General features: G+C 48.2%; 1 protein-coding gene across 1 annotated transcript in view; it reads right to left on the bottom strand.

The window, feature by feature from the left end:
* The window catches only part of LOC134945905 (integrin alpha-M-like), a 234,564-nt gene that overhangs the window by 76,585 nt on the left and 134,466 nt on the right, over nucleotides 1-23,513 (bottom strand). Inside the window, exons 20-21 of the mRNA XM_063935462.1 lie at nucleotides 22,154-22,295; nucleotides 21,979-22,074 (exon numbers count right to left, since the gene is read on the bottom strand). Coding sequence (XP_063791532.1) covers nucleotides 21,979-22,074; nucleotides 22,154-22,295 — 238 coding nt within the window. The remainder of the gene's footprint in view (nucleotides 1-21,978; nucleotides 22,075-22,153; nucleotides 22,296-23,513) is intronic.

Here is a 23,513-nt window from a genome sequence, read left to right as displayed (position 1 = left end):
CGTTCCTCCTTGGTTGTTGATGTATGCGACTGCCGTCGCGTTGTCTGACTGCACTTGGACAGTCTGAGAGTGAAGCATGTGCACTGCTTGTCGTAGTGCATTGTAAATTGCGCGGAGTTCCAGGACATTTATAGACAGCAATCTGTCGTGATCCGCCCAGAGACCCTGTCGCTGACAATTTTGAACTACAGCTCCCCAACCTCTGAGACTCTCGTTCGCCGTTAGAATTATTCAATTCCAGCCGCCGCCTGCGGTTAAATTGTGTACCTTGAGCCTCAGAGTAGACACCCTCGCCCTTGGCGACAACCTCACCCTGTGGGGAATCTGTAGATGCGAGGCCGACCACTGTGCGAGCACATGCTGTTGAAATGGACGCGAGTGAAATCTTCCGAACTGAAGCGCTTCGAAAGCCACCACCATTGTTCCTAAAAGGCGAATACACAAATGTACCGAGAGTGTGCGTGGCTTGAGCACTAATTGTACCAGATGGCGAATAATCTGTACTTTCTGTTGTAGTAGGTAAATTCTTTGATTTACCGTATCGAGAATCATACCTAGGAATTGAAGTCGTTGAGACGGAATTAGATGCGATTTCTTGAAGTTGACACTCCAACCGTGGTGTACGTTAGCAGCGCAAGTTGGAGGAGCATCTGTTGAGACGGAGCTTTTATGAGCAGATCGTCTAAGTACGGAACGATTGTCACTGCCAGGGATCTGAGATGAGCTATCATCACCAACATCACTTTGGTGAATACCCGAGGCGCTGACGAGAGGCCAAACGGTAGAGCCTGAAACTGTTAATGGTTCTGGCGTATTGCAAACCGCAAGAACCTCTGATGAGGCTGCCAAATCGGAATGTGTAAGTACGCATCCTTGAGATCTAGCGCAATCATGAACTCCCTTGGCTCTAAACTTGTAATCACTGAGCGCAGAGATTCCATCTTGAATCTGCAGTAAGTTACGTACCGATTGAGACCCTTTAAGTTCAATATTGGCCTGACCGAGCCATCCGGCCTTCGGTACCACAAACAGACTGGAATAATAACCCTGACCCTGTTGGTGTACAGGGACCGGAATCAAAACTGCTGAATCCAGTAGGGACTGAATGGCAAGTTGCAGAACCGCCCTCTTGTCGTCCGACAAAGGCAATCCTGTCTTGAAAAACCGCAGTGGCGGAAGACAGTCGAACTCTATTTTGTAACCTTTTAACACTAAATTGCGGATGCACCCATCCGCGGATGTCTGGAACCACGCCAAATGGAACGTCTGAAGGCGTGCTCCCACAATCGGAGAACCGAGATGGGCTGGTAGCCCGTCATGCCACTGGCTTGACGGTAACCTTAGCGTCCTGACGACTTGTGTTGGTTTGTTGGAAACCACGTCCACGACCACGCTGTTCCTCTGCCACGTCCGCGAAAGGACTGCGGTCTAAAGGATTTGAACGAAGGTCCAGAGTACCTTCTTGGTACCGGTGGAGGCAATGGTAAGAAAACCGACTTTCCACCCGTAGCCTCAGAAATACATGTGTCCAATTTAGGACCAAACAACTTCTTGCCATCGTAAGGTTACGCCTCTATACCTCGTTTGTCCTCTGCCTCCGCTTGCCAAGAACGCAGCCAGAGTGCTCGTCGTGCCGTAACTAGCGACGATGAAATATGAGAAGTGAGCTGACAGACGTCAGTAGAAGCTGTACAGAGATACTCCGCAGCCTCACACATTTGATCAGCAAGAAGTATAAGGTGTTCGTCATGTAGGGCAGACTTAAGTTCTGTTATCCATACTATAAGCGCCTTAGTGACCCAGATGATCTGAAGGGTCTTTAAGCGTAGTAGCAGTTGGCACTGGTATGGTTAATTTCTTCGTAAGCTTCGACACTGACGAATCAACTATTGGTGGATTCTCCCATGTACAGGTCACCGAGTCTGGAAATGGGTAACTAGACTTAAATCTGCGAGGTATAGAAAACCGTTTATCTGGAGTCTGTCGTGTTTCTACTAACATCTTATTAAGAGACTCCGAAACAGGAAAACACATTGGAGTTCTCTGTCGTTAGTAAATACGACCTGATCATTTGTGAGAGGCTCCTCAGTTTCTGTAAACTTCAGAGACTGACGCACCGCTCTGATGAGATTATCAATGCCTGAGCTGTTAAAATCCTCACTATCTGACTCCACTTCGCCCTCCTCACCCTCATCTTGTGCCGTGAGGTCTGGCATGGAATCGTCAGAATGCAACATAGCAGAAACTGGTAAATCATAAGACATATGAAATTTATCCCGTCTACCCAAAATGGATTTGGACCTTTCGCAAGGCTGAGACCCCCCATGGAGGGTCCGGGGAGGAAATTGTCTTTAAAACCGGAGCAGAATTTTTATTCGGAACCGAATCCACAAAACATACTGTACATGTGGTAGATCCATCCGGTAACACACTGCTACAGACTTTGCAATTATGCTTTTTAGTTTTTGCTGGTGCCTTACTCATTATGGCGACAGACAATACAATACACAAAACACAGACACTTGCACGACTCAGTAAAATAGCAGTAAGGTGTCTCTGTATATATATCTGGCCAAGTGCAGTACACGTGGCCAGTACTATGAAATGTGATCCCAAATTCCCTCTAACACCCCTGCGCCTCCGGTAGAGTAGAGATGTAGTACTGGAACATTCTGGAATCACAACAGGAAGACCCAGGAAGCATGGTTAGAAATGGCTGCCATGCTTACCCATATAATCACAGTGCAGGTTAAAGTGACATTTATATGAAATCCTGTGTAATTAACCCTGCAGCCTAGCATACTGCTGTTGCTGCAGGTTTTCCCTCTCATGCCGCTGATTCTGTTACATAATCACAGTGTAATGCCCCCCCTCCCCCCTGCATGCTCCGTTGCGGATGCAGTGCGGGCGGGCAGCGCAGCTTGTGGGGCCGCCAGCGGGAGCCGGGTAGCGGGACGCACAGGAACTGAGAGCGGGGAGCGCGTCTTGAAGCGCTGTGAACAGCGGCCGTGCAGCGGTGGGGGCCGGAGCAGCGGCAGCGGCCGGAGCAGCGGCGGCGTCTGCAGAGGGATCCCGGCGTCAGTCAAACAATGTCCCCAAACAGCGGGGCGGCAGCGGAAGCTGACCGCCCCGTTCAACATACCTCGACTCCTGCTGCTTGTGGTGAGGCTCCGACGGGGCTTCTCTGCAAGCGCCGGCCAGCCTGTGCTGGAGGATCTGTTTGGCTGTGAGGGTGCTCATTCAGTGAGGATCGACACACGCCACAGCTGCTATTAGCAGCTTGCACTATCCCTGACCCTGCCTTTTGGAAGGGGGAAAGGGATGTGTATAAAAAAAGAAAATCACTTAAATCAAAAAATATTCAAAAGAATCGTGGACCCAGCCACATTGACCTGTTACTACTTCGAGCACAGAAAAAACACTGAGGTACTCGGGGATATGGAGGGGTGGAGTGTTCTAAATTTAAATATTCAGTGCCCTGTTTCCTACGGAAGCCGTCCATATCCCAAGAGTACTCCAGTGACCCCTAGTGGATGAAAAAGAAATTTGCTCTCATCAGAAAAGAGGACTTTGGACAACTAAGTAACAGACCAGTTATTTTTTCTTGTCAGGAAAAGGCCATTCAAAAGTGTGGGGGAGCATCACGAGGAGTGGACTGAGGCTGGAGTTAGTGCATCAAGAGCCACCACACACAGACGGATCCTGGAAATGGGCTTCAAATGTCATATTCCTCTTGTCAAGCCACTCCTGAACAACAAACGACGTCAGAAGCGTCTTACCTGGGCTAAAGAAAAGAGAGAATCTATGGGGCATTGCCAGGAGAAAGATGAGAGACCTGAGACGGAACAATGCAGAAGAGCTGAAGGCCGCTATTGAAGCATCCTGGTCGTCCATAACTCCTCGGCAGTGCCACAGGCTGATAGGATCCATGCCACGCCACATTGAGGCAGTAATTCATGCAAAAGGGGCACAGACCAAGTACTGAGTACATATGCATGATTATACTTTTCAGAAGGCCGGCATTTCTGTATTTAAAATCACTTTCTTTATTGATTTTATGTAATATTCTAATTTTCTGAGATTTTGGATTTGTTATTTTTTTTCTTTTAAATAACAGTTTGTATTTAGGTTTCAAAAAGACAAAAACCAAGAGTAATGGTACAGTTCTCATACATTGTCCAAAAAAATAACAGAATTGAGTAAATGAGATAAGTCTACATTATTCAGTAACCCTGGGGCAGAGCGCTCAATTCGCCAAACGTGTACTTCCAATCTTGGCAACAAACAAATAAGAAACATAACAGAATGCAAAACAGAGAAAACAGCAAACAGTGCAAGTAGGGAGATAAGAAGAAAGAGTACAAGACAACGACACATAAGGGGAAACGAGAAGACTAAAGTAAAACTCTACAATATGTGTGTTCGTAGGAGCAGCATTACCAGGCATTGGTATGAGGAGATAGAAGAGGAATATCTACTACATTAAATCTAGTCAGACTGAGGGGAGTGCAGTTGTGACAAATCTGTGGAATTATTAGGAAGTATGGTATGACCCTGCCGTCCCCTAAATTCCCTCCATTTCATCCAATTTCTTTGCACCGAGGGAGGCGATATAGAATATGCACCTCCCGCTGTTTCAAACATGAAATGCTTGTGAGTGTTATTAATAATAGTTTGGATGGCAGGTATTGACTGTGATTTCCACAGTTGGCCTATTGCCGCTTTAGTGGATATGAGGATATGACCAGCAACATCAGTGGTGCACCCAGGGGGGGTTTCTGAGCACCCAGAAACCCCCCTCCACGAAAAAAAAAAATTTTTTTTTTTTTTTTGCTGCTTGAGTATTATTAATGGCTGTCTAACGTCCTCTGCAGCCTGCTGTCTTCCTGGTGGCACTTGTAAGTGCTTAATAAAAGTTTACTTTATTTTAATTATAGTACATATATATCCATGTGCATACATATATATATACACATGTATATACATACATACATATAAACACACACACATATGATATATATACATGTGTAAATATATGTGTACTGTATGTGTATGTATATATATATATATATAGATGCATGTTTAATATGCTATGTATATGTGTATATGTATGTATATATATATATATATATATATATATATATACATACACACACACACACGGTATATATATGGGGTGGTCTTCAGTATGCCGACTGATGGGATCCCGGCGCACAGTATACCGGCGCCGGGATCCCGACTGCCGGCATACCGACAATTGTTCTCCCTCGTGGGGGTCCACGACCCCCCTGGAGGGAGAATAAAATAGCGTGGCACGCATAGCGCGCCACCGTGCCCGTAGCGTGGTGAGTGCAGCAAGGCCGCAAGGGGCCAATTTGCGCTCGCCACACTGTCTGTAAGCCGGCGGTCGGGCTCCCGGCGCCGGTATGCTGGTCGCCGGGAGCCTGTCCGCCGGCATACCATAGTGAACCCTATATATGTGTAGATATGTATATATATATATATATATATATATATATATATATATACACACACAGACACACTAGTTTTACGGACCCAGCATATACTGGGTCACCTCAGTCCCCACCCCCGTGATTGGCTCCACCCAGTTCTGGAAACCCCCCCGTGCAAATCCTGCGTTTGCCACTGAACATATCTATCACAGGTCAGTAGGGCATGTGTTGAATAGTGGAATAAGGCAAACAAGGGAGTCAATGGCATCTCCACACCCAGCACTTCCCGCATAAGAGAGAACACTTCCGTCCACAGCGGCCTCAAGATCGGGCACTCCCAGAAAATATGTAAAATGTTGCCCACATGCCCACAATTTCTCCAGCATCGAGGGCCAAATGCTATGAAGCCGCTGCGGAGTGAGGTACGCCCTGTGACACAACTTATAGAACATTTCGGAATGTTGGAGATATTTAGAAATTTTGAAACACATTAATGAGATGGTGTCCCACTCCCCCTCTCGGAGAACAATGGAAAGGTCTCTTTCCCATTTAAGCTGCGAAGGAGTCTTACCCGTTTTGGTGAAAAGAACAATATACTGATACCAATTAGAAATCCCACCCCTATGACCAAGGGCGGACAGTCTAGAGCTGTCATTTTCAACCGCGACCAGTTGCAAGGTGTGCCACGGAGCCAGAGCAGCTTCCTGCACCTTCAGAGTGAACTGTTGGCCCAGGCTCTTCTTAGAGGATCAGTCATGCTCCGACCTTGACCTATGCTTTGAAGATGCGGCGGTGTGATATCATAGGTCACGGACACTGCGTCTCACCACCCAGCCAGCCCACCCACCTGCACATCTTCCAGTTCCCGCCTGCATACACAGCTTTCCTTGCCCACCCACATCCACACCTGCCCGACCGCCCACTGCTCGGTATTCGCAGAACTCCACTATGAACAACCCCCACCACTGAGGGACAGGGAGGAGGACAGCTGACCGGTAGGGGCTAATATTTGTTGTTTTATTACTCCTGTGGGGAACAATAGGATTTATGTGGGGAGAATAAAGATTTATGGGGGGAACAATGTGAATAATACATGTGGGGAGCAATAGGAGTTATGTGGGGAGAAATGTGATTGATTTATGTGTGAGCAACATGATTTATGTGGGGAGCAATGTGATTGTTTTTTCCTGTGTAGGCCAATGTGTGTGGTTTTTTTTTTACTGTGAGGGCCAATATGTGTGTTTTGTTTTTTTTCACTGTGAGGGCCAATGTGTGTGTGTTGTTTCTTTTACTGTGAGGCCCAATGTGTGTGTTTTGTTTTTTTCTGTGGGGAACTGATGGTGCGCCTTGGCAATCTTAAGATATTGTTCGGTGTGCCGCGAGTAAAAAAAAGGTTGAAAATCACTGGTCTAGAGTATAAAGGAGCATGAAGGGGAATGGGACCTCTCATCCCTCCTGCACAAGAATAAAGCTGTGGCGTATCTGTAAGTATTTAAAGAAGTCATGTTTAGGTATATTGAAATGGGATCGTAAGCTAGAGAAGGGCACTAAACTTCCTTCCGAGCAGAGATCCTTCAGAACCACAATCCCAGCATCTATCCAAGCTTCCAACGTGAGATTAGGGATGAAACTGGCAATAGTTCTGATAGGCAGGTTCGCTGCTGGCAGCGAGATAGCTGGGTCAGACGCTACCACCAGATGCCAAAGCTTCAAGGTACTTCTAATCGCTTCCCCAGGGCCCTGCCATTTTGGAACACCAGGAATAGGTAGCAAGAAGAGATCCCTTATGTCAATCAATCCCAGAAAAGACCGTTCAATAAGGACCCATGGTTTAGAGTTGTGTGTGAAGAACCAGTCCCGAGCCTGGCTGAGAAGACAGGCGGAGTGGTATGCCTCCAAACTGGGATAAGCTACCCCTCCAGCATTTTTTGGTAAAGTCAAAACCTGCCTAGCAATGCGGGGTTTAGACCCTTTCCAAATAAAGTGAGAAAAGATTTTGTTAGCCGGCACACTAAGAGGTTTGGGGAAGCTACGAGGGATAGCGCAGTGGTGCACCCAGGGGGGGTTTCCGAGCATCCAGAAACCCCCTTCCACCCTGCTGCATGAGTATTATTAATGGCTGTCTAGCGTCCTCTGCAGCCTGCTTTCTTCCTGGTGGCACTTGTAAGTGCTTAATAAAAGTTTACTTTATTTTAATTATAGTACATATATATCCATGTGCAATTTGTGCATACATATATAAATATGTATATACATACATACATATAAACACACAAACATATGATATATATACATGCGTATATATACGTGTACTGTATATATATATATATATATGCATGTTTAATATGCTATGTGTATATGTATATAAATATATACATAGGTGTAAATACGGTATATATATGTGTAGCTATGTAGATATATATATATATATATATATATATACACACACACATACATACACACTAGTTTTACGGACCCAGCATATACTGGGTCACCTCAGTCCCCACCCCCGTGCTTGGCTCCACCCAGTTCTGGAAAAAAAACTATGCAAATCCTGCGTTTGCCACTGTAGCCCTGAACAAGTAGAGGAGTTTTTTGAGTAGTATCATTTTGGTTGCAGAGCAATTTCATGTAGGGACCATTCTTTAATTAATTTTTAAAACGCACTTAATAAGGGTGTATATTTGCAATCATATAAATCCCCATCTAGCGAGAGGTGAATACCCAAATATTTAATAGATCTCACTTGCCAAGCATATCTGTATCTGTGCTTTAGCAAAGTCAATGTTTGTAGCGGAGTATGAAACGGTAGGGCTTCCGTTTTAGAAGTATTCAATTTACAGTAAGATATACTAGAATATGTATCCAGGATAGTATGTAGGGCTGGGAGGGAGGTATCAGCATGGGTTAAACAGAGCAAGATGTCATCTGGGAATAAACTGATCTTGTGATTCAATCCCCCTATCTCAGGACCTGTGTCGGTCATATCAGACCTAATAGTCTCGGCCAAGGGCTCGATAGCCAAAGCAAAAATGAGGTGTGACAAGGGGCAGCCCTGTCTAGTGCCGTTCGATATAGTAAACCCACCCAACAGACATCCATTAACAAACACCCTTGCAGAGGGAGTGGAGTACAAAGCAAAGATAGAGTCCAAAAACCTCCCACAAAATCCGAGTTTACTGAGAACAGATCGCAGATATCCCCAATGGAGTCTGTCAAACGCCTTTTCGGCGTCCAATGAAAGAATCAGAAGGGGCGTTTTATGTGCACTGCAATACTCCATGACGTTATAAACTCTCTGAGTGTTGTCCGGGGCCTGCCTGCCTGGGACAAAGCCAACCTGATCAGCGGCTATGAGAGATGGTAATAGCGGGCAGAGGCGATTAGTGATAAGCTTCGCAAAAAGCTTTACGTCTGTGTTTAACAGAGATATAGGATGGTAATTTTGGACAGATGTAGGAGGCTTACCTGGTTTAGGGATAGAAACTATCTGTGCTTCAAGCATTTCCCTCGGAAACTGTCCCACATCTGATGCCTCATTAAAAACAGACAACAGTACTGGGGCAAGTCAGCCTTGTATGTTTTATAGAAATTGGATGGGAAGCCATCAGGACCAGGGGCCTTATCTCTCGGGAGATCATCAATAGCTGCTTCTAATTCCTTTAAGGTCCAAGGGGAACTAAGGGACAGGCAGGTCGCGGAGTCCAGCATCGGGAGGGAGATTTTATTCAGAAAAGACTGAATTTCAGTCTCCAAGGGTTGGGGAGTTTCCGGGTCCGACTGCAAACTGTAAAGTTGGGAATAATATTCTGCGAAGGTGTTTGCGATATCATAAGGATCGGACACTCTGGAGCCAGTGGAGGAACAGATATAATGAATTCTGGCTTTAGCTCGTAATTTCCAGGCCAATAGTCGACCCGCCTTATTTCCAAATACATAAAATCTCTGGTTCAGGCGAGCAATATTACGTTGCCCCTCCCGAAGATAAAAAATATTCACCTTCTCCCTAGCAACGAGCAAAAGTTTAAAAACATTTCTATTTTGTGGATTAGCCTTATGCGCCAATTCAAGTCTGGCAGCTTCACTTTCAGCCAATCGTCGTTCAGCATTTTGAGAGCGTTTGAGCCGTGAAGCTGCCTGAATTGCCGATCCCCGTACTACTGCTTTAAGGGAGCACCAGTTGTTAAAGATCGAGGTGTCCTCTGGTTTGTTAATTTCTAGATATAACTGTATAGAACGTTGTATGATGAGAAATGCTTCAGGATGGCTAAGTAGGATGGTTATTTTCCTAATAGCCGCTAACGTCTCCTTATCAGTCAACAAAAGGTCAATTCTAGAGTACGAGGAGTGGACCTGCGAGTAAAAAGAATAGTCCCTAACCATAGGATGTTTAGTCCTCCACACATCGTAGAGATCATACTCCCCGAGTAAGTGGCGAAAACCAGCGGGCTTATCAGAAGCAGTCCTAATCCTAGATGAGGTAGTTCTAATGGGTCTGGATCTATCCATAGAGGGGTCTACAACCATGTTAAAATCCCCCAATATTATAACAGCCCCTTTAGCCCGATTCTGTATTAGGGAACACAATTTCCTGCAGAACGCAAGATGCCCAGAGTTCGGCGCGTAGATCAAGGTAACCACAGTATTCTCGAGACGACCTATTAATATAAAGGTACCAACCATCGGGGTCCATTAATTGGGATTCTAGATTAAAAGGACAGTTTAGGGAGAATAGTATCGTAACACCAGTCTTTTTTTAAAGTCCATTAGCCATATAGCAGGTAGGGAATCGGCTATCGTTAAATCTTGGGGGGTCTAGTTTCCTAAAATGAGTCTCCTGAATAGCGACTACATTCGCCTTTAATTTATAGAAGTAGGGCAGTGCTAATTCACGCTTCTGTGGGGAATTCAATCCCTTAACATTCAGTGATACCAACTTTACCATAGCTGAGTAACCGGGGAGCGAGCTATCCGCTTAAAGTAACATGTACATTGAAAAACACTACCGTATTCTGAACACGCTAATACATCAGAGCAATAAACATGGGGGAAGTCAAGACATACAAGGGAAACAAACATAGGGGGAAAAGAAAGAGATGACAGAAAAGAAAAAGAGAAAGCAGACCCCGTAAAGATACAGAGTCATAGTAAGGCGCCAAAACATCCAACGCCTCACACTACAAGATAGAGAGGTTAGTGGCCAACCTCCCCGCAATCAAATAACCCAAAAACACAAAACTTGGTAACCATATGGTCACACGGCATACAGAACAAATAAGGGCAAGGCAACAGTAACATGCTATCTTGAATAGATCACGGAGTTCTAGATCCAGCGAATTATCATAGTGCCTAACACAAAGATATCAATATGAAACAATTTGCATATGCCTAGCTCCTAAAATGTAACGTTAAACAATGCATAAACGATCAGAACCGGGGAATAAAAAAAAGAGAAACATGAACTCAATAACGGTAATCAGCAAAGGCAATGACCATAGCAACCCTTATAGCAAGACATTATGTAAAGATAGCACCAGCTCCATGAAGGCCGTTCTTGGCAAAGGAATGCAGCACAGGCAAGGCCCTATTTCTCAACCGTCGACCAGTCCTGCTGGAGTCGGCGGTCAGGAGAGCCGGTCCCGCGATCTCCCCCTAAATTCCATTTATGAAGAAGTCTCACACCGTCTTCTACTGAAGACACAGCAATAGTAGAACCTTCTCTAGAAATCACCAGGCGCGTGGGGAAGCCCCACCTATAAACAATGCCAGCTTTCCGAAGAGCCACAGTGAAAAGAACGTCTTTTGGTGAGGGTATACTGGGATAGGTCACCAAAGAGTTGAAGCGAACCTAAAGCCTCAGCCGTGTCAGAAGAAGGTCTAGCCGCCTTGAGCAGAGACTCCTTAATGTGGAAGAAGTGGACTCTCATTAGGACATCCCTCTATGACCCCTCAGGAGCACTGCGAGCCTTCGGAACCCTGTGAATACAGTCTAATATCAGATCCGATGAAGTGGCGGAGGGCAGGAGTTTCTTGAAGTCCTCAATAGTCTAGTCATGAAGGCTGCTATTAGAAACTGATTCAGGGACCCCCCTGAGCTTAAGGTTGTTTCTTCCAGATCCGCCACTTTATCCCGCAAGGCAGCTACTTCCCCCTCAAGGTTATCATGAGAGTCGATGAGGGTGTTATGAGAGCCCACCACCTCGCCCATTTTTGTTTCCAGCTGACCGGTTCTCTTGCCCAAATCCTCAATAGAGCTCTGACAGGATTGCAACTGTGAGGATACCGGGTGACCTGGGTATCCTGGGGTTCAGGGATCACATCGTGGAGCCGGTTATAATGAAAATCAAGGTGATCTTTATTCAGGGAGACCCAGAAATCCAGTGAACAGCAAGCAGGGTTATACTAATAATGTCCACTCAGAGTTCAGCAAAGTCCTTACCAGCTGCTCTATATCTCCTCCAGGCCAGGAACACCCCCCCTGCTGTATGCTTCTGGGATACTTCCTGTTTGTGACTTCTGCAGACTGAGGGCTTCAATTTAAGAACTCAGAACTTGGGCCATAGGATTAACTCTTTCCTTTTTAACATGAAAGCAAGTCCTAGACATACCTTTCCCTGGTCTCCTCACATACCTCCCCCTTCTTAAATCGAGGAGACAGGCATGATGCCAATGTTGGAGTCCTGACTGTTGTCTCGGCCCGAAGGTCTGCGAAGTCTGGCATTTGTTTCCTCACGTCTGGATAACCCGTCAGCATTGTGATGGTCTCGTCCCTTTTTGTGAGAAATAGAAAAGTTGAAACCTTGTAACGCCAAACTCCACCTCAACGACCTCCCATTTTCCCCTGAGGTTCTGTTTAGCCAATTTAACGGGTTATGGTCAGTAATAACAGTGAATTCTTTACCATAGAGATAAGGTTGTAGTTTCTTTAAGGCCCAGACTATGGCTAGACACTCCTTCTCAATAGTGGCATAGGCTATCTCTCGGTCAGCTAGCTTACGAGATAGATACACAATTGGGTGTTCCCTACCATCTTCTCCCACCTGGCACAACACTGCCCCAAGTCCACACCCCGAAGCGTCTGTCTGCACAATAAACTTTTTATTGTAGTCAGGGGCAGCCAACACTGGGGCTCGAGTCAGCGTGTCTTTTAAGATGGTGAAGGCTTGCTCACACTCAACAGTCCATTCGATCTTCCGAGCATATCTCTTTTTGGTCAAGTCCGTTAGGGCCTTGGCCACGGTGCTGTAATGTGGTATGAATTTTCTGTAATAGCCAGCAACCCCAAGGAAGGCCCGCACTTGCTTCTGGTTGACAGGTCGGGGCCAGTTGACAATAGCCTCCACCTTTGCCGGTTCTGGTCTAATAGATCCTCCTCCAACCCGATGTCCTAGGTACTGAACTTCAGCCATCCCCATCTGACATTTATCTGGGTGTATGGTGAGCCCGGCCTGTCTGATCCTTTTGAGCACTTCTGCCACATGAGTTAAATGGTCTGCCCAGGTATGGCTGAAGATGGCGATATCATCGAGGTAGGCTTGTGCAAAGTCTTGACATTCCTCCAGTAGGTCATTCACCATTCGCTGGAATGTGGCAGGGGCGTTCTTCAACCCGAAAGGCATGGTAGTACACTCAAAGAGTCCTATGGGTGTGATGAAGGCAGAACGCTCCTGGGCTTCTTTGGTAAGTGGGATTTGCCAGTAACCCTTGCTTAAGTCCAGCGTTGAGACGAACTTGGCCCCTCCAATCCGGTCCAGTAGCTCGTCAATACGGGGCATAGGGTAAGCATCAGTTATGGTTACTTCATTCAATTTGCGATAGTCCACGCAAAACCGTGTAGTCCCATCTTTCTTGGGAACCAACACGACCCCAGCGGCCCATGGGCTTTTAGATGGCACAATGACCCCCAAAGCTAGCATCTCTTTGATCTCAGTCTTCACCTGTCTCATAACATCTGGGGTCATTCGGTAAGCGACTTGTCGGATGGGCTTACTGTTCCCAGTGTCCACATGGTGAGTGGTCAGGTGAGTTCGACCAGGTTGACATGAAAACTGGGCTTGTTCAGCCTCTAAGATCCTCTGCATCTCTTGCTGCTGTGCCGTATTCAATTGTAGTCCCACCTGGACTGATTCCACTCCCTTATTCTCTTTAGCAGCTCCCAAAAGGTCAGGCAATGGATCAGTTTCTGGTGTCTCCATCGGAGGGCAACATACCATCATGGCCGCTACTTGACGATCTCTATAAGCTTTAATTCTATTTATATGGACGGTGCGTAGGCGCTTCCCTCCCTTATCCAGGGCGATCACATAATTGACCGGTCCGGTGCGCCTTACCACTGTATACGGTCCATCCCGGGTGGCTTGCAGTTTGTTTCTACGCACTGGGATAAGCACCATGACCTTTTGCCCTGGATTCAACTCACGGTCTTGAGCGTGGGCATCGTACCATTCCCTTTGTTTCTCTTGTGATTCCCGGAGATGCTCTTGGGTTAACTGTAGCAATCTTCTCATCCGATTCCGCATGTTCTCTACATATTGTAAAATGGGCTGCTGGTGTTCTTGGAAAGTTCCCTCCCAACTCTCTTTGACCAGGTCTAGGGGCCCCCGCACTTTCCGGCCGTACAGAAGTTCAAACGGGGAATATCCGGTAGATGCTTGTGGAACTTCCCGATAAGCAAATAGAAGCTGTTGCAGGGCTCTCTCCCAGTCCCTCCCCTCGGACTGTACGTAAGCTTGTAGGAGTCTTTTCAGCGTTCCATTGAATCTTTCACATAGTCCATTGGTCTGAGGATGATAAGGGGTGGTCCGAAGAGGCCGAACCCCCCACTTTTCCCACAGGGTTTGCATTAGTTCACCTTGGAATTGAGGCCCTTGGTCTGTGACGACTTCCTGTGGATATCCGACCCGACTGAATATGTCTGTCAGTGCTTGCGCAACATGTTCCGTGTCAATGGATGACAGGGCCACGGCTTCAGGGTAACGTGTCGTAAAGTCCACCAGTGTTAAGATGTACTTCTTGCCCGTGTGACTGGGAATAGCTAATGGTCCAACTAGGTCTATGGCAACACGGGCAAAGGGCTCCCCTGTAATAGGTAATGGGTGCAGAAAAGCTTTCTGTTGGGGCTTTCCCAGTCTCTGACAGGTATCACAGGTGTCCCGATACTGCTTAACGTCTCTAGAAATCCGTGGCCAGAAGAAATTCCGCAACAGTCGGGCCAATGTTTTCCGGGTGCCAAAATGGCCAGCTGCAGGGATGTCGTGGGCAAGAGCTAGTAATTGTGCTCTGTATTGTGTAGGTACCACCAACTGTTTAGTAGGCATGACTGCTTCCTGTCCGGGCCGAGGGATGACCACTCGGTACAGTAATTCCTCTTCCCACACTATCTTACTTCCATCAGCTGTTTCCAACCCCAGTTCGGCTGCACTCCTCAATTTGCTCAGGGAGGGGTCAGTCCGTTGGGCCTGTCGGAACTCACTCCGGTCCACCTCCCCCAAGTCTACCTCTAAAGTACTGGACAATGAACTAGAGTCACTCACCATTGTCTGGGTAGGCTGATTCTGGTCCATATCTGTAGCCTGGGTCACCTCTCTTCGTGTTTGGCTTCTGGTTACCACCTGGACGAAGCGTGTCACTAGTCCTTGTCCCAGATCATTCCCGAGGATTACCTTGGCTGGTAGCCCCTTGAGTACTCCGACTTCCACGATTCCTTGGTCAGCTCCCCAGTCCAGATGTATCTTGGCAACAGGGATATCGGCATGTTGTCCCCCGGCAGTGGCAATTCGCACATACTGTCCAGGTATCACCTGGGAGGCAGGAATCAGGTCTGGCTCAATCAACGTAAGTGAGGCCCCAGAGTCTCGTAGGCCCTGTACCTGCTGGTTCTCCACTATCACAGTCTGTAGGTGCCCTCGCATATTCCAGGGAGTCGCCTTCTCCTCCCCCAGAACCAAGTCCACAATATACACCCCACCCATCATCCCATCCATATCTGACTGGACGACCTCCTCACCATACTCCTCCGTGGGGTAACATACCACAGAGACTGGAGCCGGTCTAGCCCCAGGGAATGGCCCTCTTGTGCGTGGACAGTCCCTAAGCAAGTGTCCTGGTTGATTGCAGCGATAACACTTCCGAGGTTCTGGGTTAGCCACTCTGAATCTGGGTGGCTGATAAGTGATGTTTTTGATAGGGCCTCCTTTATTACTATCTTTGACTTGCGGTTCTTTATCAGAGAGCTTCTCCACACGTGGGGTTCTTGTACCACCTGCTGCACTGAAGATTCTCCATTGCGGACGATTGGCTATATATTCATCAGCCCATTCCGCAGCTTGTTCAGGTGTACTGGGCTTCCTGTCTGCGACCTACTCCCGTACCTCTGGTGCCATCTTAATCATTAGCTGTTCTACCACAATTAAGTTGACAATCTGCTCCACAATGGAGGCCTGTCTTCCTTCAAGCCATTTCCCACAGGCTTGCCGTAGCTGACTAGCAAACTCTTGGTAGGAATCAGTTCCACCTTTATTCAGTGTCCTGAATTTAAGACGATAAGATTCTGCAGTTATCTGGAACTTAGCAAGCAATGCTTTCTTTATAAAGGCATAGACTCCACATTCCTGGGGGGTTAGGGCCCGATAGGCTTCCAGAGCCCTGCCAGTGAGACTTGGCCCCAAGTACTTTGGCCAGTCAGCTGGCTCTATTCCATGCACCCCCATGAGATTTTCAAAGATCTGGAGGTGAGTGTCAATGTCTGTTTCATTTTCCCGAAATGTGGGAACATCCTTAAATCCCAAGCGTCGCTTCTCTTGTTCAAAACTTCGGGGGGACTCCGGAATTCCACTGCCAGCAGGAATTTGTACTCCTAGTATAGCTTGGATCACTCCAGCTCTCTCCTGTGGGGTCGCACCTTCGCCTAGCGCCCCCAGCAAGCTCTGCAGTATGGCAGGAGTGGCATCGGTCAACTCTGGTAACTTATTGGATGAATTACTACCAATGCCTGTGGGTCCCTCTTCATCATCACTCAGGTGGTCAGGATCCTATGGGTGCCCCCGATCCCACTCCAACAACCGAAGTACCAGAGTTTCCCTGGTCTCAGTCCCATCATAAACAATTCACTTCATCCTGCAAAATCCTTGTAGGTGAGGTTTCCGAGCTGTACGGTAAAACTTCTCCTGCTCTCTCATTGCATTCTCCCCTTGACTGCTGGCCACAACTGCTGGCTGACTCTCCATGCTGATATTCTGTGGTATAAGCTCCCTGGAAACTCTCTCCCTGGAAACACTACAGGAACTGTGTGATATCCCACCGCTGCCGCCAAATGTGAGGATACCGGGTGACCTGGGTATCCTGGGGTTCAGGGATCACACTGTGGAGCCGGTTATAATGAAAATCAAGGTGATCTTTATTCAGGGAGACCCAGAAATCCAGTGACCAGCAAGCAGGGTTATACTAATAATGTCCACTCAGAGCTCAGCAAAGTCCTTACCAGCTGCTGTATATCTCCTCCAGTCCTGGGCAGTAATGACAGCTGTAGCAGGGCACACAGAGTGGCTGGTCACTGATGACACTGAGAGGGGACAACACCCCAACCTCCAGTGATTCTAGCTGTGCAGCATCACCTCCACACACACACAGTCTCCTTCTCCCAGCCACTTCCTCTCCCCACAATTCCCCCTTGCTGGTTCCTTCTCTCTCCTCCTTTCTGATTGGTGGATCATGCTGTCAGTCTTTCCAGAGGGGAAGGAGGAGGGCTTTTCTAAAAGGAACACTCCCCTGCTGTCTGCTTCTGGGATACTTCCTGTGTGTGACTTCTGCAGACTGAGGGCTTCAATTTAAGAACTCAGAACTTGGGCCATAGGATTAACTCTATCCTTTTTAACATGAAAGCAAGTCCTAGACATCCCTTTCCCTGGTCTCCTCACAGCAACATGGCCCGAAATTCTGATGCCACTTCGTCCTTAAACGGGTGTAACAGAAGCTTCAGTTGCCTACCGTCAAGGCTTCGTTATCCTCCAAAAGTGGCGAGGAAGGGGAGTTATGAGTTGAGGATGCGGTCGCCATAGGAGAGGAAAGCGTAGGCGAGGGGGTCGGTCCGGACGCAGGAACCCCTGTCTCCTGAGACTTGTTCCGATAAGGAGAAGGCTTAAAAAAGGCGACTTGAGAAATCTGTTTGGAGGCTTTGTGCTTCTTCGGAGGCATGATATAGCACTTCCCAGAGAAAATGTAAACACCGGTAGAAGGGGAGTACAGCGAGGGCCTCAATACAGCAGGATGACTTCTATGCCATGTGTGAAAGCGTGTCGGTTAAAGGGACTGCGGGGAGGCACGAGGAGATCACATCCTATCATAACAACAGCAGGATATAGATGGTGGCAACAGAGCAGTCCGTGCCACAGGTGCACTGGTGCCAATCAGGCTAGGACAGCAGGATGGTTATACTGGTTATACTTAGAAAGGCGTTATAGGTTGAAAAGTTGAATAAGCTCCTGACAGCCTTGGGTGTAGAGAGTGGACTGGCTGAATTACAGCCCTGCGGCAACAGAGAGTCCCAGGTCAATGAGGCAGATGCCAGTATGTTATAAGTAGGACCTGCTGTGGCCGCCCACCCGGCTGGATCTTCACTCAGCTTCAGTCCCCGGACCCAGCGCAAGGCGGATGGAGGCTGCAGCCGCCCAGCGACGGAGGGAGCCGCTCAGCCCGCCGGCACCGCCCAGGGAGTCGCTCACAGCCGTGGACGGACTGTTGCAGGGGCGGAGGTCCCGCTCACGCCACAGGATCTCCGGGCACCAAGGGACAAGCAAGCGGGAGAGGAGCTCACTAGCCGCACGGGGCCACCGCCGCCGGACTCGTAGGGGCAACTCTTTAGCCGCCAGGTCACGGGAGAGACTCTCACGGGTGCTGCCGCAGCTCTCGTCGCGGGGAAAGGCGCCGCAGCTCCAGAACTCCGCTGCAGAAAAGGTACACTCAGCCGAGCGTCCACTCCGGGGGGAGACACACACCACAGTCCCCGGCTTCTCAGTGAGGGGAAGGCCACAACCCACAGGGACCCTTAAAAGAGTCCCCCGGTTCCGTAGCTGCAGCCCCTCGATCACACACACTGGGGGATGATTTCTAGAGACTGCGGGGGTAGCGGGAGTCCCCAATATTGTAGATACTTTGCCAAAAGTGTAGGACAAGCAGGAGCTCTCATAAAACACGTCTCCTCAGCTGGCTGGCTAGGCCACGCCCCTGGATTTGTTATTTTTTTTAAGCTGTATATCACAATCATCAAAATTATAACAAATAAAGGCTTGAAATATCTCACTTTCCATGTAATGAGTCTATATAATATATTAGTGTCACCTTTTAAGTTGAATTACTGAAATAAATGAACTTTTGCGCGATATTCTAATTTTCTGTATTCAGTATCATATCAGCAATCATTACTGAGCATCACTGAGTCTAGGGGGGTGCAATTAGTTATTACATATAGATTATATTCATATTTTACCACAATATGTGTTATTTTCAATTTGCTTTATTATCTTGTGTAGTTTTTAGTATCTAAGAGCCTATTCAACGTCTACATATGTATATATATATATATATATATATATATATATATATATATACACAACATATAACACATGTCCTAGTTAGGCGGCAAAAACTTGGCCGGGGTAAGTAGATGCTACTTTATATCTAATCAATGAAAAACTCCACTTGGGTTGTGGGACTCTTTGCTTATCTGGTGCTCAGGACCGTCACTGTGGAGGAGAAGAGGATGACCCTGCTATGGCTGGGGGGACCAGCTCCCATGGGAGATAGAGACGTGGTCTCCAGCCATAGACTATCATTGCCTTCAGCTGTATCTGGGGACAGGGCCACCAATCTCTACAGAGGGTTATATTTATTTGCTGGGTCATTGGAAAATAATGACAATTCATAAGTAATTTGCTGGTTGTGAGTCTCTAGTGGACAGGTCATGTTCTCAGGTTACATGGGGTTCCACCAGCTGTCATACATGTGCCTGTCTAAGATACTTTGCTGGTTACATACAATCTGTAGGAGAGGGCACCTAACCTAATCTGCAGATCAGAATTACAGTATTGCACATAGATTGTTGTGGCTCCCATGAGGCTCCATTTGGTCAACGTTAGGTTAACCCCCCAGAATAAAAGCCTATTTGTACGTTTATTCCATATCCACTAATGACGGGGTGGAGTAAGATGGGGGAAGGGGGCGGGTGAGGACAGATGAGTATGCTCTTCCCTCTATATGTAACATCACATGAGCCTAATAGAACAAACAGCTCCGCGATTATCACTAATTTTCCTAATGCTTATTAATGCTAAATGGGAGACAGCCAGTCCTACCTCAATCCACCCAAACCTCACCCCATGATCCCCCCCGAAACCACACCCCATGGTCCACTCAAACTACACCCCATGTTCCCCTCAAACCAAACCACAAGGTTGCCTCAAACCCCACCCCATGGTCCCCTCAAACTATAAAAGAGTCCCCCGGCTCCGTAGCTGCAGGCCCTCGATCACACACACTGGGGGATGATTTCTAGACCCCATGGTCCCCCCAAACCACACCCCATGGTCCCCCCAAACCACACCCCATGGTCCCCCCAAACCAGACCCCATGGTCCCCCCAAACCAGACCACAAGGTCCCTCAAACCACACCCCATAGTCCCCTCAAACCACACCACATGGTCCACCCAAACCACACCACAAGGTTCCCTCAAACCACACCCCATGGTCCCCTCAAACTATACCTCATGGTCCCCCCAAACCACACCACATGGTCCCCCCAAACCACACCCAATGGTCCCCCCAAACCACACCACAAGGTTCCCTCAAACCACACCCCATGGTCCCCTCAAACTACACCCCATGGTCCCCCCAAACCACACCCTATGGTCCCCCCAAACCACACCCCATGGTCCCCCCAAACCACACCACAAGGTTCCCTCAAACCATACCCCATGGTCCCCCAAACCAGACCCCATGGTCCCCCCAAACCAGACCACAAGGTTCCCTCAAACCACACCCCATGGTCCCCCCAAACCACACCCCATGGTCCCCCCAAACCACACCCCATGGTCCTCTCAAACTACACCCCATGGTCCCCCCAAACCACACCCCATGGTCCCCTCAAACCACACCCCATGGTCCACCCAAACCACACCACAAGGTTCCCTCAAACCACACACCATGGTCCCCTCAAACTATGCCCCATGGTCCCCCCAAACCACACCACATGGCCCCCCCAAACCACACCCCATGGTCCCCCCAAACTACACCCCATGGTCCCCCCAAACCACACCCCATGGTCCCCCCAAACCACACCACATGGTCCTGCCAAACCACACCACAAGGTTCCCTCAAACCACACCCCATGGACCCCTCAAACTATACCCCATGGTCCCCCCAAACCTCACCCCTTGATCCCCCCAAAACCACACCCCATGGTCCACTCAAACTACACCACATGGTCCCCTCAAACTATACCCCATGGTCTCCTCAAACCACACCCCATGGTCCCCCCAAACCACACCCCATGGTCCCCCCAAACCACACAAGGTTCCCCCAAACCACACCCCATGGTCCCCTAAAACTATACCCCATGGTCTCCTCAAACCACACCCCATGTTCCCCTCAAACTACACCCCATGGTCCCCCCAAACCACACCCCATGGTCCCCCCAAACCACACCATGGTCCCCTCAAACTTTACCCCATGGTCCCCTCAAACCACACCCCATGGTCCCCCCAAACCACACCCCATGGTCCCCCCAAACCACACCCCATGGTCCCCCCAAACCACATTACAAGGTTCCCCCAAACTACACCCCTAGGTCCTCTCAAACTATACCCCATGATTCCCTCAAACCACACCCTATGATCCACAGAAAACATAACCCATGAATCCTCCAATACTACACCCCATAATCCAAAGAAACTCCGCCATTATCCAACCAAACGACACCCCATGATCTTTCAAAACCATACCCCATGATGATCCACCTAAAAAGTGCCCCATAATCCACCCAAATCACACCCCATGATCCACACAAACTCCAGCCCATGATCCACCCAAACTGCACCCCATGATCCACACAAACTCCAGCCCATCATCCACACAAACCGCACCCCATTATCCAGGGAAACCGCACCCATGATACAACTAAACCCCCCTATTATCCCAAACAAACCATACCTTATGATCCACCCAGCCTCTCCCCCAATATCCAACTAAATAACCCATGATCTATCCATACCACACACCATAATCCTCCCAAACCAGACCCTATCCAAACATGTTCTATTCTCTATTCACTTCTGCCTAAGTTAAGACCATGTGATAGTCCATGATTTGGGAATGTTTGGGAGGTGCGGTGACTATTTCGGAATCCATAACACTGGATATCTATCTGGTGAAAGCGTTATGGTCTGCTTTTCCCTCTGTAATTTGGCACACTGGTACAGCTCTCATCACACTCACCAGATGTCTCTATCTGCACCCTCAGACACTCTCTCCTTACCATAGAGTCAGGTCTCAGTAGTGGGTTGTTCACTCCGCAGATCAAAACTCTCTGACTCTCCAGAGTTGAGCATGAAATGGTCCCTCGCTTGTTACTCTACGAGACAGACACATAAACCAAGATTTACCCTCATCCTATCCAAGGAGAGTACCCCAACAAGACAGCACCCCAGTACCTCCACAAGGGTCACCCTCCGATAAGACAGGCCCAAGGGGAAGGGGATGAGGACACGGGTGTTGTATGAATCTTCCCCCTGATTCTTCACAGAGACCGTTAGATTGACATCCAAAGACGTCCCAACCACCAGCTGTGAGAGACTGTCAAGGAAATAAAAGACACGGTTAACAAATGTTTGAAAAACACATTAGAGGTCCTTTAGAGATTGGTGAACGTGTGACCGGGCAGTAGATATGCCATCATCTGAGGTATCGCACCTACTGATCAGCAAAGCTGCCGTCTAGTCTATGTGTAGGCCAGTCAGAGGGGCTCTATGGAGGAACCATATGTCTCCACACACAAAGTGAGAGAGGCGTTAGAGGCATTGGAGGTGCAGCCAGGAGGTGAACTCTGGTTCTCAAAACTATGCCTTGTACATGATTGCCGGTTTAAAAAAACACCCAAGTTTGGCCGGGAACATGCACCTCTGGCCACCTCGGGCGTCATTACATCCGGCCTTTAGAGTCTATTCAATCATGGCCAACGAATTCTGAAAATGACAACGGATATTTTATGGTTTATTAGAACAAGTAACTGCGCACAACACATTTTATTGTCACAAACAGCGAGCGTGTTACGCTGTCAGTTGATGGTGGCGGATTTTACCTGGGGAAGGGCCGCAGTCCATAGGTAATATCCGCCACTGGTGGTGAAGGAAGGACGGCCAGTTAGTCAATGACCAATTAACTTAAGCAAACTGAGACGTTACAACAGCTGCCGGGCAGAAAATAGGGGAGGGTGGAGAACACTCAGGAGCCGGAGCAGTCACCGGAACAGCAACACGGAGAGGTGCCCCAATGGCTATCACCCTACCTGACAACCAGATATCAACTCCGCCCTGCCCTGACTCTAATGCTCCCTACTGCCCCTGCCCGGGGTATATAATATGTCCTCAAAACTCAATCACCACCAAATGGTGGACATGCACAAGGATGACATGGTCAAAAGGTCGGCACATAAATGGTCGACACGTGAAAAGGTCAACATGAGTTTTTCATGGGTTTTTTTGGTGTCAAAATTTCCCTTGCAGCACGTGGAACCCCGATTAATGTACCGCGTCCCCCTGCACGGCTCGCTTTGCTCGCACAGCTGCGCTACTGCTGTAGCAGGTTACTATTCCCATCGCAGTCCACGTGGATGGTGACGTATGAAAAAGTAGAAGAACATTGAAAAAAACCCTCATATAGACCATACGGTGATGACCCTTTAACTGTCGACCTGGATAGCGGCAGCCACACGGGTGATTCTTCCACTCCGTGTGACAGCTGCGCCGGATGCCACGCAGTACACACCCTGCCGTGTGGCAGATCCCATGGATT

Source organism: Pseudophryne corroboree, chromosome 7 (genome assembly GCF_028390025.1).
Source record: "Pseudophryne corroboree isolate aPseCor3 chromosome 7, aPseCor3.hap2, whole genome shotgun sequence".
Taxonomy (NCBI): domain Eukaryota; kingdom Metazoa; phylum Chordata; class Amphibia; order Anura; family Myobatrachidae; genus Pseudophryne; species Pseudophryne corroboree.
The sequence above is the reverse complement of the archived record's forward strand: the minus strand, read 5'-3'. Positions and strand labels throughout refer to the sequence as shown.